The sequence below is a fragment of the Protopterus annectens genome, chromosome 6.part0, assembly GCF_019279795.1.
Source record: "Protopterus annectens isolate FY-2018-M chromosome 6.part0, PAN1.0, whole genome shotgun sequence".
NCBI lineage: Eukaryota > Metazoa > Chordata > Ceratodontiformes > Protopteridae > Protopterus > Protopterus annectens.
Genome location: NC_056737.1, coordinates 336,746,349 through 336,759,606, shown reverse-complemented (window position 1 = coordinate 336,759,606; position 13,258 = coordinate 336,746,349). Strand labels below are relative to the sequence as shown.

Below are 13,258 nucleotides of genomic sequence, written 5' to 3'. Positions count from 1 at the left end.
GCTTGCTGCCCAGTGGACTGATGCAGAGAACTTCAAACCTGTAAGACCACTAGAGTCCTACCATGACAGAAGAGCGAGAAGGTGAGTTTTGTTTCATCACTTTCAACCTTTTCCTACCGGGATATGCACTGGGGCAAGCCCTTCTGCAAAAAAAAAAAAAGTGTTTTGAGAGTTGATATTTTGACTCCCAAGGTTTCAGGTGTTTTGGGTTTGAATAATGGTGCATCTATTAAACAAGGCACAATTATTCATAAGAAAACCCAGTTATTCTCTTTATACTGTTTTTTGGCTCATTTCAGGCTATTTGTCCTGCACAAGTATGCTTCCTTTGGGGCTTACAGTCTTAAATTGAAAAGAGTGCATGACAGCACTTCAGTTCCCCTCCACCTGTATCCTTATTTTTGCAGGCACAGTACCACAGTTAGTACTGCCAGAAAACGAAGGCTGCTGGAAAAATATTTTCAGGACATGGAGTACCAAAGGGATGTAAGCTCATATTTTTATGATGTACTGTTACTGACAGCTCTGAACGGATTTGCTTTTGAGTTAAAGAAATTACATAATTGCACTTAACACCCTTTGCTAAAAACAGAAATACAGAAAACTTGTGTTAGGAAAATTACTGGATATATTTACTAGAAGTATTACATCACTTGATTTAAGTTATTATTTTGAGCTGCAATCTTTCCTTAAAATATTCTGATACATGTAATGTGGAACCAAGATGTATTTTTGTAGCTGTATAAAGTGAGTCTTCTGATGAGCTGCTTCATTTGGCTGCATTTTTTCATAAATACTGTTTTAAAGGAGTTATTTTTTTCATCTAAGTAAATTTTGATATGAGTAACATGGTAGTCCTGTGTTTTTCCATACTGTTTTCCAAAAATTGTTTAGTGTTCCTTAACTGCTGTTGTCTATCTTGACTATAGCAAGACATTTGATGGTACCCAAAGAATGTAAATGACCAGCTTTAAAAGACCCAAGTGGATCTTGGGACATTAGATTAGTATAGGGCAGATAGCCTACTACTTGCCGATGAACCTATGAACTTACCTTACAAAAAGTGTGTTGATAAGATACAAGTGGCTATGCTCATAGTCATAGTAAATGGAATTGGTGAAATCAAAGGTTATTGACCACTGGGGTTTTGCAGGGATTACTAGTGGATGCTGTCCGTTTCACTGGCCATATAAGTGACTTAGTTCTGGAAGGAAAATTTTGCTGATGACACAGTTGTGGAAGAGGGGTAATATATAAGAAGATGTAGAAAAGACTTGAAAGATTAACAAAACTGTGTAAAGAACAAAACCGGTGCAGAGTGTAATAGATAATTAGGAACCAAATCAACACTCTTGAGTGGCTGGAAACCAGTAATCCAAGTCAAAGGGTTTATAAAAAAAAACAGTATTTAATCACAAACATAGTTGAAAAATCACTCCATAAATGTGGCAAAAATCGTCATAGAGAATCCACAGTCCTGACTGTGGATTATCTATGATGATTTTTGCTACATTATTTATGGAGTGATTTTTCAACTGTGTTTGTGATTAAATACTGTTTTTTAATAAACCCTTCAACTTGGATTATTGGTTTCCAGCCACTCAGAGTGTTGTTTTGGTTCCTAGTGATGAAACTGTAGAACACAGATACTTTACATTTAGTCTGAAGGAGAAGCAATAGGATAACCAATGAAGTGAGTGACTTAGTTTAGTTTTCACTGATCATAGAAGCAAAGCAGGTAGTGTGAAACCTGTTTAGACTATCACATTACCTGCTAGGACAGTTCCATGTAGGGGAAGAAGACTTAGTATTAGTATGGATTAGTTAGCATGTCTCCTAGTAGTGCATTTTTTGACAGTTTGAAGAGCTTATCATAGTAAGGACATAAACGGTAAAGAGTTTGAAAGCATCAACAAAGACAGTACACAGTCTACAACAGAAGCCATATTTAAAAAGACATGAAAAGAGCTTAACTTGTTCGGACTTGATGTGGAAAGAACACTGCATTGGATCTAAGTACAACCTTTCCAGAATAAGAAATGTGTAAAGACTTTTCAAGCACTTTATAACTAAACTTGAATATTAAAAAAAAAAAAATTGGTTAAGACCAGTGGGCACACAGTTCCTTTGTAGGGGTGAACACAGACCAATATCTGGTTAAATGACTTACTTTGAATCACATACTAACCGACTGGAGGTTGGGAGAAGTAACAACAAGGACTGTTACAGGGTCTAGGTCTAGGAATATGTAGTCCTGAAAGTCTATGCCAGACTTACAGAACTATTAGTTCCCTATCCTTCTAAGTTCACTTAACCAGTGCAAGATTTTTAGTTCCTGGAATCTACCAATAATTATCAGCTCCCTATTGAAATACCGGCACTCGAAATGCCAAGTGCTGACAGTCTGGAAAAAAATGACAAAAAACCTAGGAATAGAACAAATCTTGAAGACTGATTTTCTCCTTTATGCTTCCTTTTTTTGCAGGGAGCAAGCCCCAACCCCACCCCTCGAACTTATACATACCAACTCCAAAATTGTCAAACCTTGAAGAACGGGGAATATTCCAAGAAATGGCCATCTCAGACTTTGTATATGCAAGTCTGCTTTTCGGCAATTCAGTATGCTTGTCGGAACTCCTTCTAGTAGGTCTTGACATTTCAAATAATTTCCTAATTATCTGTACAACATGCTGTTGCTTGCCAGGCTTCATTTGTATAGGATACTTTCCCTCACCAACTGAGAGTAATTAGAACATCAATAAAAATGGTGGCTTTTTCAGATTCAATCTTTATTATCTATCTCTGTATCTGAATAGTTGTGACATATTTATATTTTATTCTCTTTTGTATTTTAACATTGTAAGTTGCATATTTCAGTACTTAAATTGACAATATTAAAGATGTTTAGCTGAAGATAAGAAAGTAATGTATGCACTGAGATTCTCTGCAGCATTCAGGTAGTAGTACACATGACATTTTTGTCACGTGGCAAAACGAAAAAGTAACTGGAACCACGAGCAGGGATACAACAACAGTTTGTTCAAAGAGTATGAAGTCCACAACTTGAAAAGTTGTTTTTGTAAAAAGTAAGTGATGTTTGTTCCAAAAGTTTAAAATCCACAGTGTAATTAGAGTTTTAATTTTTGTTTTTACCACTTTTGCCTTATTAGTAACGGACTTGTCACTGCACTGATACTGTTGCTTTACTTTTACTATTTTTATCACATGTAAGTGTTCCAAAATGATACATCTCCACAGAAATGGTTTGAAATGTACACAGTTTGATGTAAAATTGTTTTATTTTATTATCACTATACAATATCTAGTTTGTCTAATGACAATACAGTGTGAAAGGGTCAGGGATGATTAAAAAAAAAGTTTTCCGCACGCACAAAAAAAAAAAAAAAAAAAGACAAAAGGGTGGCAAATTATAACAGCCTGTCCAAAGTGATATTGTCACAATCTCTGTTATAGTTCTGTAATGCATGTAACTGACAAGGCAGTTCTTAAGTGGGAAATGGAGCAAGTTTAGTTTAGTAGAACTTGCATCTTTATTGCTAGAAAAAGACAAATTAGATAGCTCGTGAATCTTCCATCAAAATTTTTTAGTTTTATTGTTTTTACTACTAGTATTATGTCCAAGTTCCACTAGCTTTATATCCATGTTTTATAAGATTACATGCAAAAAACTCTGGGTTCAGCTTCTGAGTACTTTGTTTTTTATTTAGGTTGGGCAAGACATATGTACAGAGGAGAACTAGGGAAAACTTTCCAATGATTAAATAAAATGTGTACATAAAGACACAAAGAAATGGGCAATCACAGGAGTAGTAGCAATATGTGCATATTGTGTACATTTGATTATGGACAATACTCCTCCCAGTCCCATCTCATCAGCTCATTCTACTGAGTACAGAAAGATTGTTAGGGAAGGTCTACCCCCTTAATTTCTTAACCTTGAATTATCTTCTGTTTCCTCGTTTCCCACTTAACTAAACAAAAGAAATGCACTTTACTCAGCTGCTTTTACTCTATTTGTATTTCTTCCTACTATATTACTTTATTTTGCTTCTGCCGCTTGTTATTAAAAGTGTTCAATTGCATTTATTCTGCTGTCTGATTAAATTGTAACTGTTATTCTAAGCCCCTTAATTTTGGTTTAAGCACCTGGACTTCGGGCTAGGTATTTTACATTAACAAGGTTTGTGGTCTACACCCTTGTGGAAGGAGAGGGTAGCCTCTGCCCTTCTGAGCTGGGAATTGCTGGTTGAAGGCTTTTTGTGCCTATTGTCCCAAGTATCTTTGTTCCAGTTTAAGCACTTTGGTTACAAAACAGTTATTTCACATTAGGAAGATTTGTGGTCTAGACTCTTCTGGCAGGAAAGGAAAGCCTACACCCTTCTAAGTTGGAAATTACTGGTTGAACTCTTATTGTGTCTGTTATTCTGAAAGTGTCATAGTTCTGGTTTAAGCACTTGGTCTCCAAGTCAGTTATTTTACATTAGGAAGGTTTGTGGTCTAGACTCTTGTGGCAGAAGAGTGTAGCCAACACCTTTCTAAGCTGGGAATTGCTGGTGAAGGCTTATTGTACCTGTTATTCTAAGTGTATTTGTTCTGGTTTAAGCACTTGGGTTCCAAGCCAGTTATTTTACATTAGTAAGATTTGTGGTCTGAACTCTTGTGGCAGAAGGGTGTGGCCTACACCCTTCTAAGCTGGGAATTGCTGGTGAAGGCTTATTGTGCCTGTTATTCTAAGTGTATTTGTTCTAGTTTAATCAGTTGGGTTGTAGACCAGTTATTTCACACTAGGAAGGTTTGTGGTCTGTACTCTTGTGGGAGTATTCTACCCATTTGCTGCTTTATTTAAATTGTTTTTTTTTTTGTGTTGTGACTAATTTTCTACACTTTGATTTTCTAGTGCTTCTGCATTTTATAGCATAGGCTAGATTCAGGCTTGATGAATCTAGATTGTTTGCTACAACTGGAACACTAAAACCAGCCATCGTACATTAAGAATGCCCCCCTCCCCCTGCACTCTTGTGGCAGAAGTGTGCAGCCAAGGACTCATCTGAGTTGGGGATTGCTGGAATAAGGCTCAGTCTTGGGCTTTCCCTTTGGCTGCTTTGTTTAAAATCATTTAACTTTGTAGTTGTGTCGTGTTTGCTGACATTAGCCAGACATGTGGAATGAAGTGGAACTAAGTCCAAGGCATCCACTGAAATCTGCTGAAAAGTAAATATTTTTAAAGCCTACATTGCACTTTGAGAAAAGTATTTTACTGAATTGCTGCTTTATTTAAACTGTTTTCGATGTTGTGACTGATTTTCTGCACTTTGAATTTCTAGTGCTTCTGCATTTTATAGCATAGGCTAGATTCAGACTTGCTGAATCTAGACTGTTTGATATCACTTGAGCATTAAAACCAGCTCTTCATTGAGATACTACAAGATCTGAGGCATCTGTTGCTTCCAACTAGCTATGTGGCTGTTTTTGCTCTTATATTGCACTTTTAATTTGTATTTCCATTATACTGTCTGTCTGAATTGTCTGAACTGTGTTTTACCACATTTTACTGTATACTGTACTAGTTCATCTGTAGCATAGCCCAGATCCAGGTTTGCTGTTCCTGGGTCTGTTTTGTAACTTCTGAGTATCAAATCCAAGCCATCTTTGTTGAAGAAGGCCCTTCTGCACCCTTAAGGGAGGAGAGTGCTGCCTGGGTCCCATCTAATCGAGGGTGATTGGACTATAGCTTAGAGAGAGAGTGTGTCCTTATTGGTGTGTCCTTATTAGTTTTAGTTAAAAGGGTTATTTCTTGTTTTATTTAAGCCCTGCATTTGCACAGTTTTGCTCTTGTTTATGTGTAGCCTACCATCATACACTGCCGCACTGCGGTAGTTACTGTTGGTTGCTATAGACACAAACATTTTGCTTGTTAAATTTTCCCATAGCAATTAGCTTGTGGTCCTCGAGAAGTTTTTTGCAGCTCTGCTGTACTGTAAATTGGAACACTAAGCCTAGCCTCTAAGGTACCAACACACCTTTCACCCATAAGCCGTTCCTAAGTATAACCTCTTTTCCTGACCTCTTCCTGTTTTTGACCATATAAATTTACCTAATATTATGAACGGACAATTTCTCACAATTTCTCCCGCCAGCTTGGTTGACATGGGCCTCCTGAAGCAGTGTAGCAACTGCTTCATGTACAGCAACAACCCTCTACTCCTAGTCCACACAAACTCAACGTGTGAGAGATACAACTATATTAAGAGCCTTGAATCCATGCTCTCTCACTCACCACTATACCTCTGACACTGAGCGAGTTGTCAGCACACACACCTCACCTTCTACTCCACCCAAACCCACATTACACATATCTACATATGCGGAGGTCCTCACCAGAAACATACCTAAACACCAGAGACCTCTCAAACACAAGCACGCTATACATACTTCCTCTGCTGAACACATTACACATAATAACTCAAACACCAGTGTCTCACCTATCAAGCCCGTAAGGCAAAACACAAAACCAAACATATTAGTCATAGGTGACTCCATCATGAGACACACAGATATCCCTCTCACCACTCTGGATAAAGAAAAGGTCACGGTCAGCTGTCTGTCAGGTGCCAGTTTCCGCCACATCACACATGCACTCACCTCTCAACAAAAGTTACTGTTATGACTCCGTCATAGTCCATGTTGGTGTGAATGACTCGAGATGTACCTCTCTGGATTATATGATGAGACATGACTAAACTATTGTACTGTGTGTCTCATCAGGTATGTCACTAGCCTTAAGCAGCATTTTACCTTCACCTAGGATGATGCCTCAATACAAACAGAAAATGATTGACTTCAATAATTGGCTTAGTTTCTGATGTCATTCTAAGGGGATCCAGTATCTGTCAGCCTGGGATGACATAATAGACAGATCTCAGTGCTTTTCCAGAGATTGTCTTCATCTGTCACCCCTGGTATTTTGACTACTGACAAATGCTCTTGCCACCCCAATAGTGCCCTTTTTAAGGCAGTGTCACAAGAACAAATTTCCCAGCATAAAAATTCCATCTAAAAACAGCCTGAAGGTGATGCTGCTAAATGCTAGGAGTCTTAACACGAAACTGCACTCGCTGGAAGCAGTCCTCACTTTGGAAAATGCAGACATTTGTGCAGTCACAGAGACCTGGTTCAAGGCCGTGGAGACCACCTTAGTTATACTGAGTTGTACCTCCTTCCACACATTCAGACCACATACTGAGTGTGTGAAAACTGGAGGAAGAAGTGTATTGATATTCATTAATGATAACTACACCTCCAGATTGGTTAAACAGTAAGATTCCCTGGATATACTTCAGATGAATTAACTGTTGGCAGGACACCTGTTCATAATTGCCAGCTACAGGACCCCCTCCATGAATCAGGACACCCACTCTGCCTATTTGGATCCACTTGAGTCTATCAAGATACATCTGGACACCATGGTTTTGGGCGACTTTAACTACTCATCCACTGACTGGGTAAATTACTCATGCTCAAACTCACTTGCCCAAAGGTTCCTCGACTTTAACTCCAATGCCTTGGACCAGTTGGTTGACACCCCCACAAGGGTCACCAACATCTTGGATCTGGTGCTTGCCAATATGGGGGAACCTGTGTAGCACCCCCACTGTGAGGTCTTCCCTGGTGAGATCTGACCACAAGTCAGTCTCATTCAAATTAACTATAACACCTGACCCCCCCCCCCCCCCAGCAGCAACTAGATTAAAAAAGTTCTCCACAGCAGATTATAACCTCTTACAGGATGGTATAAATAGCTTCACTGCACCACCCCCCCTCAAATGGAACTGGCAATTATGCCAAGTTCTACACCAATGCTGTATACAAACACCTGTATAACTGCATTGACTCAGATGTACCTGATAGGCTCAAAACAAGCTTTTCAAGGAAGAGCAAACCTGCCCTGGTGGACAACTGCCATTAACAGGCTTTACAATAAGAGGAGTACATTTCTGCCTAAGAGTAAGAAGGAGCAGGCCCTAAACTGGAAACACTCCCTCCTCAGCTTAAGCAAGTAAGACTTCCTGTGAAGTCCTCCAAAGCAAACTCTGAATCCAAATTAGTTTCCTCAACTAAGGACAACCATAAGACGGATGGTGCAGTGGTGCAGCGGTAGTGTTGTCGCCTCACAGCGAAGAGGTTCTTCAGTTCGATTCTCGTCTGGGGTGCCTTCTGTGTGGAGTCTGTATGTCCTCCCTGCATTCATGTGGGTTTCCTCTGGGTGCTCCGGTTTCCTCCCACATTCAAAGATATGCATCTGGAATGTTTCTCCCCGGGCCTCCGCTGAAAATTGGCATCATTCCAAGTCAGACTTTCCCAGTTAACAAATGTTAAATGAATAAATAAATAACTAAATAAGGCACTTTTAGTTACATCCATAACCTAAAAGGAAATGCCCAGATTTGCTCTGATCTGGTAGTTAATGATACCAAGTATACCCCATATACTGAGCCTGTGGACATATCTAACCTGTTACCCAACAGGTTCTGTGAAAACTTCACTCCCCTGTCCCCACCAAACATACTCCATGACATCCCTACCACTTGCCCCCTACCCTGTATCTCTAAAGAGCAGGTCATAAATGCCCTCTCTAAGGCCAAAAACACTGCATCTGTAGGACCTGATAACATCCCAGGCTGCATCCTATATGGGTTCCAATAAGAATTAGCAAGACCATTGGGTACTCTTTTCAATCATAGTCTAAGCACAGGCTTCATTCCAGCTGAATGAAAATCGACCACCATTATCCCCTAGCACAAAGTTGGTGCTTCCACTGACCCCAGGAACTATAGACCTATTAGCCTGACTAACCTTATCTGCAAGGCCATGGAGTGAATCATCATGGGCCTTATCAACAAATATATAGGTAATCTTCAAGCATTTGACCCTATTCCGTTTGGATTTGTCAAAGGGAAATCATGCCTGTTAAACTTCAAAGTGGACTTCTTTGAGATAGTCACCAAGGATGGGGGGAAATCTGTACATACAGCCTACCTAGACATAACCAATGCTTTTGGTACTATCCCTCACTCAGGAATCATTGACAGACTCCCTCAGCTAGGTATGGACCCTTACATTGTTAGGTGGGCCACTAACTAGCTCATTGATAGAACCCATACAGTCAAAATAGGGTAATCCACCTCCAACAGCAGATCCATAACCAGTGGTGTTCCACAGGGATCAGTCCTGGGACCTCTACTGTTCGGAACCTATTTCTCCAAAATACAAGCAAAAGTTAAAGGTCTATGGCTGCAAAGTTTGCTGATGACTGCAAACTGGAAGTGGTCATAGAATCTCCAAATGATGTCAACATCCTACAAGAGGGTCTTACACAAACAAATGATTGGTGCCAAAGTCATAGCCTTAAACTCAATGCAAAAAATGTATTATCATCCCTTTCGGTAAAAGTGATGTTCCTGCTAACTACCACATCAATAGCAACACCCTAAGTACACACTCAGTGGTGAGAACTGGGCACACAGGTTGACAGCAACCTTACATTTAATCACCGTGTCTCCACAGTGGTAAGAAGGGCATTCTGTATTGCTCATTTCATAAGTAAGGGCATTGCCTCTAGAAAAAAAGTTATGTTCTCCCTGTACTATTCCCTCATAAGGCCAATAATTGAGTACAACGCCCTTTTGGCATGTACCTTCCCAAGCACCTGCAGCAAATGGAGAAACCATAAAGGTTCCTCACAGGGACAATTGAAGGTCTTCAGCATCTGTCCTATATGGATCAGCTGAAATCACTGTCACTTTATACTGTTTCATACAGACTACTTAGAGGCGATCTCTGACTTGTGTATAAGGCAATCTCTGACCCTACTTTACTGGAAATGCTGCTTATCTGCAAGCCAAATGGCACACCGATTACTCGTTCTAAAGACCTTAACCTGGTATGTGACATTAATAGAACCTGCTAGAGGACAAATTTGCCTCCCAGAGGTTACCACACCTTTGGAGCATACTCCCACTTCATGTCAAACAGAGCACCTTATTGTCTCTCTTCAAACGCAGTCTGGGTGATTGGATGAATAACTGTAAATTCACCCTGAGGGTTCCAACTGTCTGTTGGACAGGGGCAATAGGTGCTGACTGTGGAAGCAAGAGTAGAACCTGGCTAGGCTTGTAAGGGCCCTAGGGCCATTAGCCTAGTAACTTTCTATGATCCTATGTGAAAGACAGTGGGTTAAATCAGTTGAGATCATGATGATGTACATACATACGCAATAATGATTCAAAATAAGTATGCAGCCATTAAGCCGTAATAATAAATACTTGAACAGGTATTTTGCAGTACTAAGTAACAATACGATTGGATTTCCTTCTGATGTTACAATCATATACCCTGGTATATACAATAGGTACCAGGCTTACTGACACAGTAGTGATCAATGCTGTGATATGCAGTTCCAGGGTTTTGCATTTAATAGTCAAGACTGTAGTATCACAGATGTTCTTCGTGTTTCACTGTTGCAGTCATTACATTTGGGTTATCTGCTTGCAGTAGCCCTCAGTCGACACACTCAAACATCTACATTTATGGTAAGTGTACACAACTGTACTTTATTTCTCTTTTCTGAAGTACAGCACATAAGGAGTTAATATATGTAAGTAAAAGAGATGGGGGTACAGCTTTCCATGTTGGAAGTAGTGTCACTTTGCCCCATGCACTAACCCTGCTTACTTGCTTCAGGTATATTGAATATGGTTATAGTTCTGAATTATACTTGTGCACATTGCTGTGTGGTAGCAACCCTTTAGAGTGGTGTCATTTAAACAAGATCCAGAATTGTGAGTCATAATTAAAAGCTGAGAAAAACTAGCATTACCCAAAGCATCTTATTTTCTCATACCCTACTGTATGACAAATAACTGGAAATGCCACACTTTTTATACCATGTGCCATTTATCTTCATCTTTATGGTATCTGCTGCCCGATCAGTATGAATCTGAAAATCTGATGTTGTTTTCTGCATGTTTTTTAGAAAACCATAAAATAAAATGACAGAGAAGCATGCCTGCAATGAAATAATCAAAATAAACAAAATAGTTTTCTTTTTAATCTTGCAGCCTTTTAGATGCATCCTTTTCCACTGAAGCAAAGAATTTGTCAGATGCCCAATGGGTGCTTAAACAGGTCAGCTATTAGCTTGTATTTTTTTCTTTCTTTCTTTTTGTACACTTGTAGGTGCTGTTGAGTGTTAACAGTTTTGCATTATGGTGTTCCTGTCTCATCAGCACACTTGCAAAACTCTTAGTATTTTACTTATGTTCACTGTGATGGTAACTGAAGTGATCTTCTCTTACACTTTTTTTAATTACAGATGTTTCAGGGTAAACAGAAAAAGGTGGGGAATACGGAATGTTTATGATGGACGTGCTGCTCTGCTTATCATAGCTATACTGACTTCCACTGTTAGAATGGTCAGCCAAGCTGTCATTAGTCTTCTGTTTCTTTATGCTTCTCAGAACATTAATGATATATTTTTCTTTGCACAGTACCAGACTGTGGTCCAAAGAGGACCTTCACACATTAAATCATACTCTGCATTAATTTCCCATTTAGGAGCTAGAGCAGCTGGGTTGCTGCTTACTAGGGGTGGTTGTCTTACTGCTTTTAGGCATCATGCCCTCCACAGGTGTGGCCATACCAGATTCTCACCCAGCTGCATGCATACTCTCCTATAGGTCACTCCAATATCAAAATAATTCATCCAGAAGAAACATGTAGTCCAAAACCTTCAACTCCCTCCCCTCCTTGTATGGATCACCAGCATCTGGACCACTAGTTGAATATTGGTCACTGGATATTTATCTTGCCTCCATGTCATCAGTTTACAAACAGACTGAACATTTTTGCATGACTTAGACTCATGGAGCCTACTATAGTTGGCAACCCTTTCACTAGCAGTGAAAAAAGGAAAATAGGGAGGGGCGGAGCCTAGATGGCCAACTGAGAACAGTGAATTTTGAGAGCTCCATAAACTAGTATAATAATATAGGAAAATGTTATTATTTTCAAGTTTAAAACATCAGAAATCTATAGATAAACTTCAAAACTACATAAATATTAATTTGGGTGGAGATGTACAAAAAATTTCCTGTCAAGTAACTTGGGGATATATTGAGTCACTGAATATGAACAACTCAAGGAATTCTCGCCTAGATGCTGCTTTGATAAAAGAATTGCAATTCATGGCATCTACCTTACAGAAACTATCTTTGAAGATGAATGACTGTAGAAATAACTTAGAAACCTCAAATTAAATTCTCAAAAACAGACTGATACTCTTAAGGAACTATTACAGCAAGCAACACCTTCTCTAAATGACGCTGAAGGGAGACTCAAAGAGGAAGAATTCAAAAAAAGAATTTCTGCTTAAACAGGATACATGGCTGCTTAACAAAATAGATGACTTAGAAAACAGGGAAAGGAGAAACAACATAAAGGTCTTTGGTCTGCCTGAAAACACTGAAGGTGAAGACATTATTTAATTCTTAGCAACCTGGATTCCTGAATTTTTAGGCTTGAAAGAGGGACTTTCATTTGGAATTGAAAGGGCACATAGAGTACTGAGGAAACCTGCCTCTAACTCAACAAGTACTCCACCTAGATCCATAGTTACAACATTTCTTTCATTTCTGGACAAGGAACTAATATTAAAATCTGCTTGGAGAAAATCACTCTTAAAATACAATCAAAGCCTGATAAGGTTTGACAGTGATTATTCTTCCAGAGTACTAGAACAAAGGAAAAAAGTCTGGCCAATAATAAAACTGTTGAAACTAAACAACATTAAAGCACAGCTGGCCTTTCCAGCCAAGATAAAAATACTTTTTGCCAATGAGATGAGAACCTTTAATGACTTAGAAGAAACTACTATATTCATCAAAAACAACAACATAGTGTCTATCCCAGAAGAAATGGAATGGATGGTCCCTACTCTTAAAAGAATAAAAGAAACAAATCCTTAGACTGATGGAACTGATTCCAAGATAGCTGTCCCAAAAAATAACTCTTACAACTACATCTCTCAAAAGTAGCAACTGATATGGTACACAACTTGTCATCTGTTTTTTATTTAAAAAAAGGAGGGTTTCTTAAACAACTGAGAAACAGTAATGATTTAATCAGAATCTTCAAAGAGTCTAATTATTCTTCACAAACAAAGGTAGGTCAAGATGGGTTA

General features: G+C 39.0%; 1 protein-coding gene across 2 annotated transcripts in view; it reads left to right on the top strand.

Moving 5' to 3' along the window:
* SPATA7 (spermatogenesis associated 7) overlaps nt 1–13,258 on the top strand; it is a 1,255,634-nt gene that overhangs the window by 848,271 nt on the left and 394,105 nt on the right. For both annotated transcript variants that reach the window (XM_044074096.1, XM_044074097.1), the window contains one exon: nt 11,139–11,205. In XM_044074096.1, the coding sequence (XP_043930031.1) occupies nt 11,139–11,205 (67 nt within the window). The remainder of the gene's footprint in view (nt 1–11,138; nt 11,206–13,258) is intronic.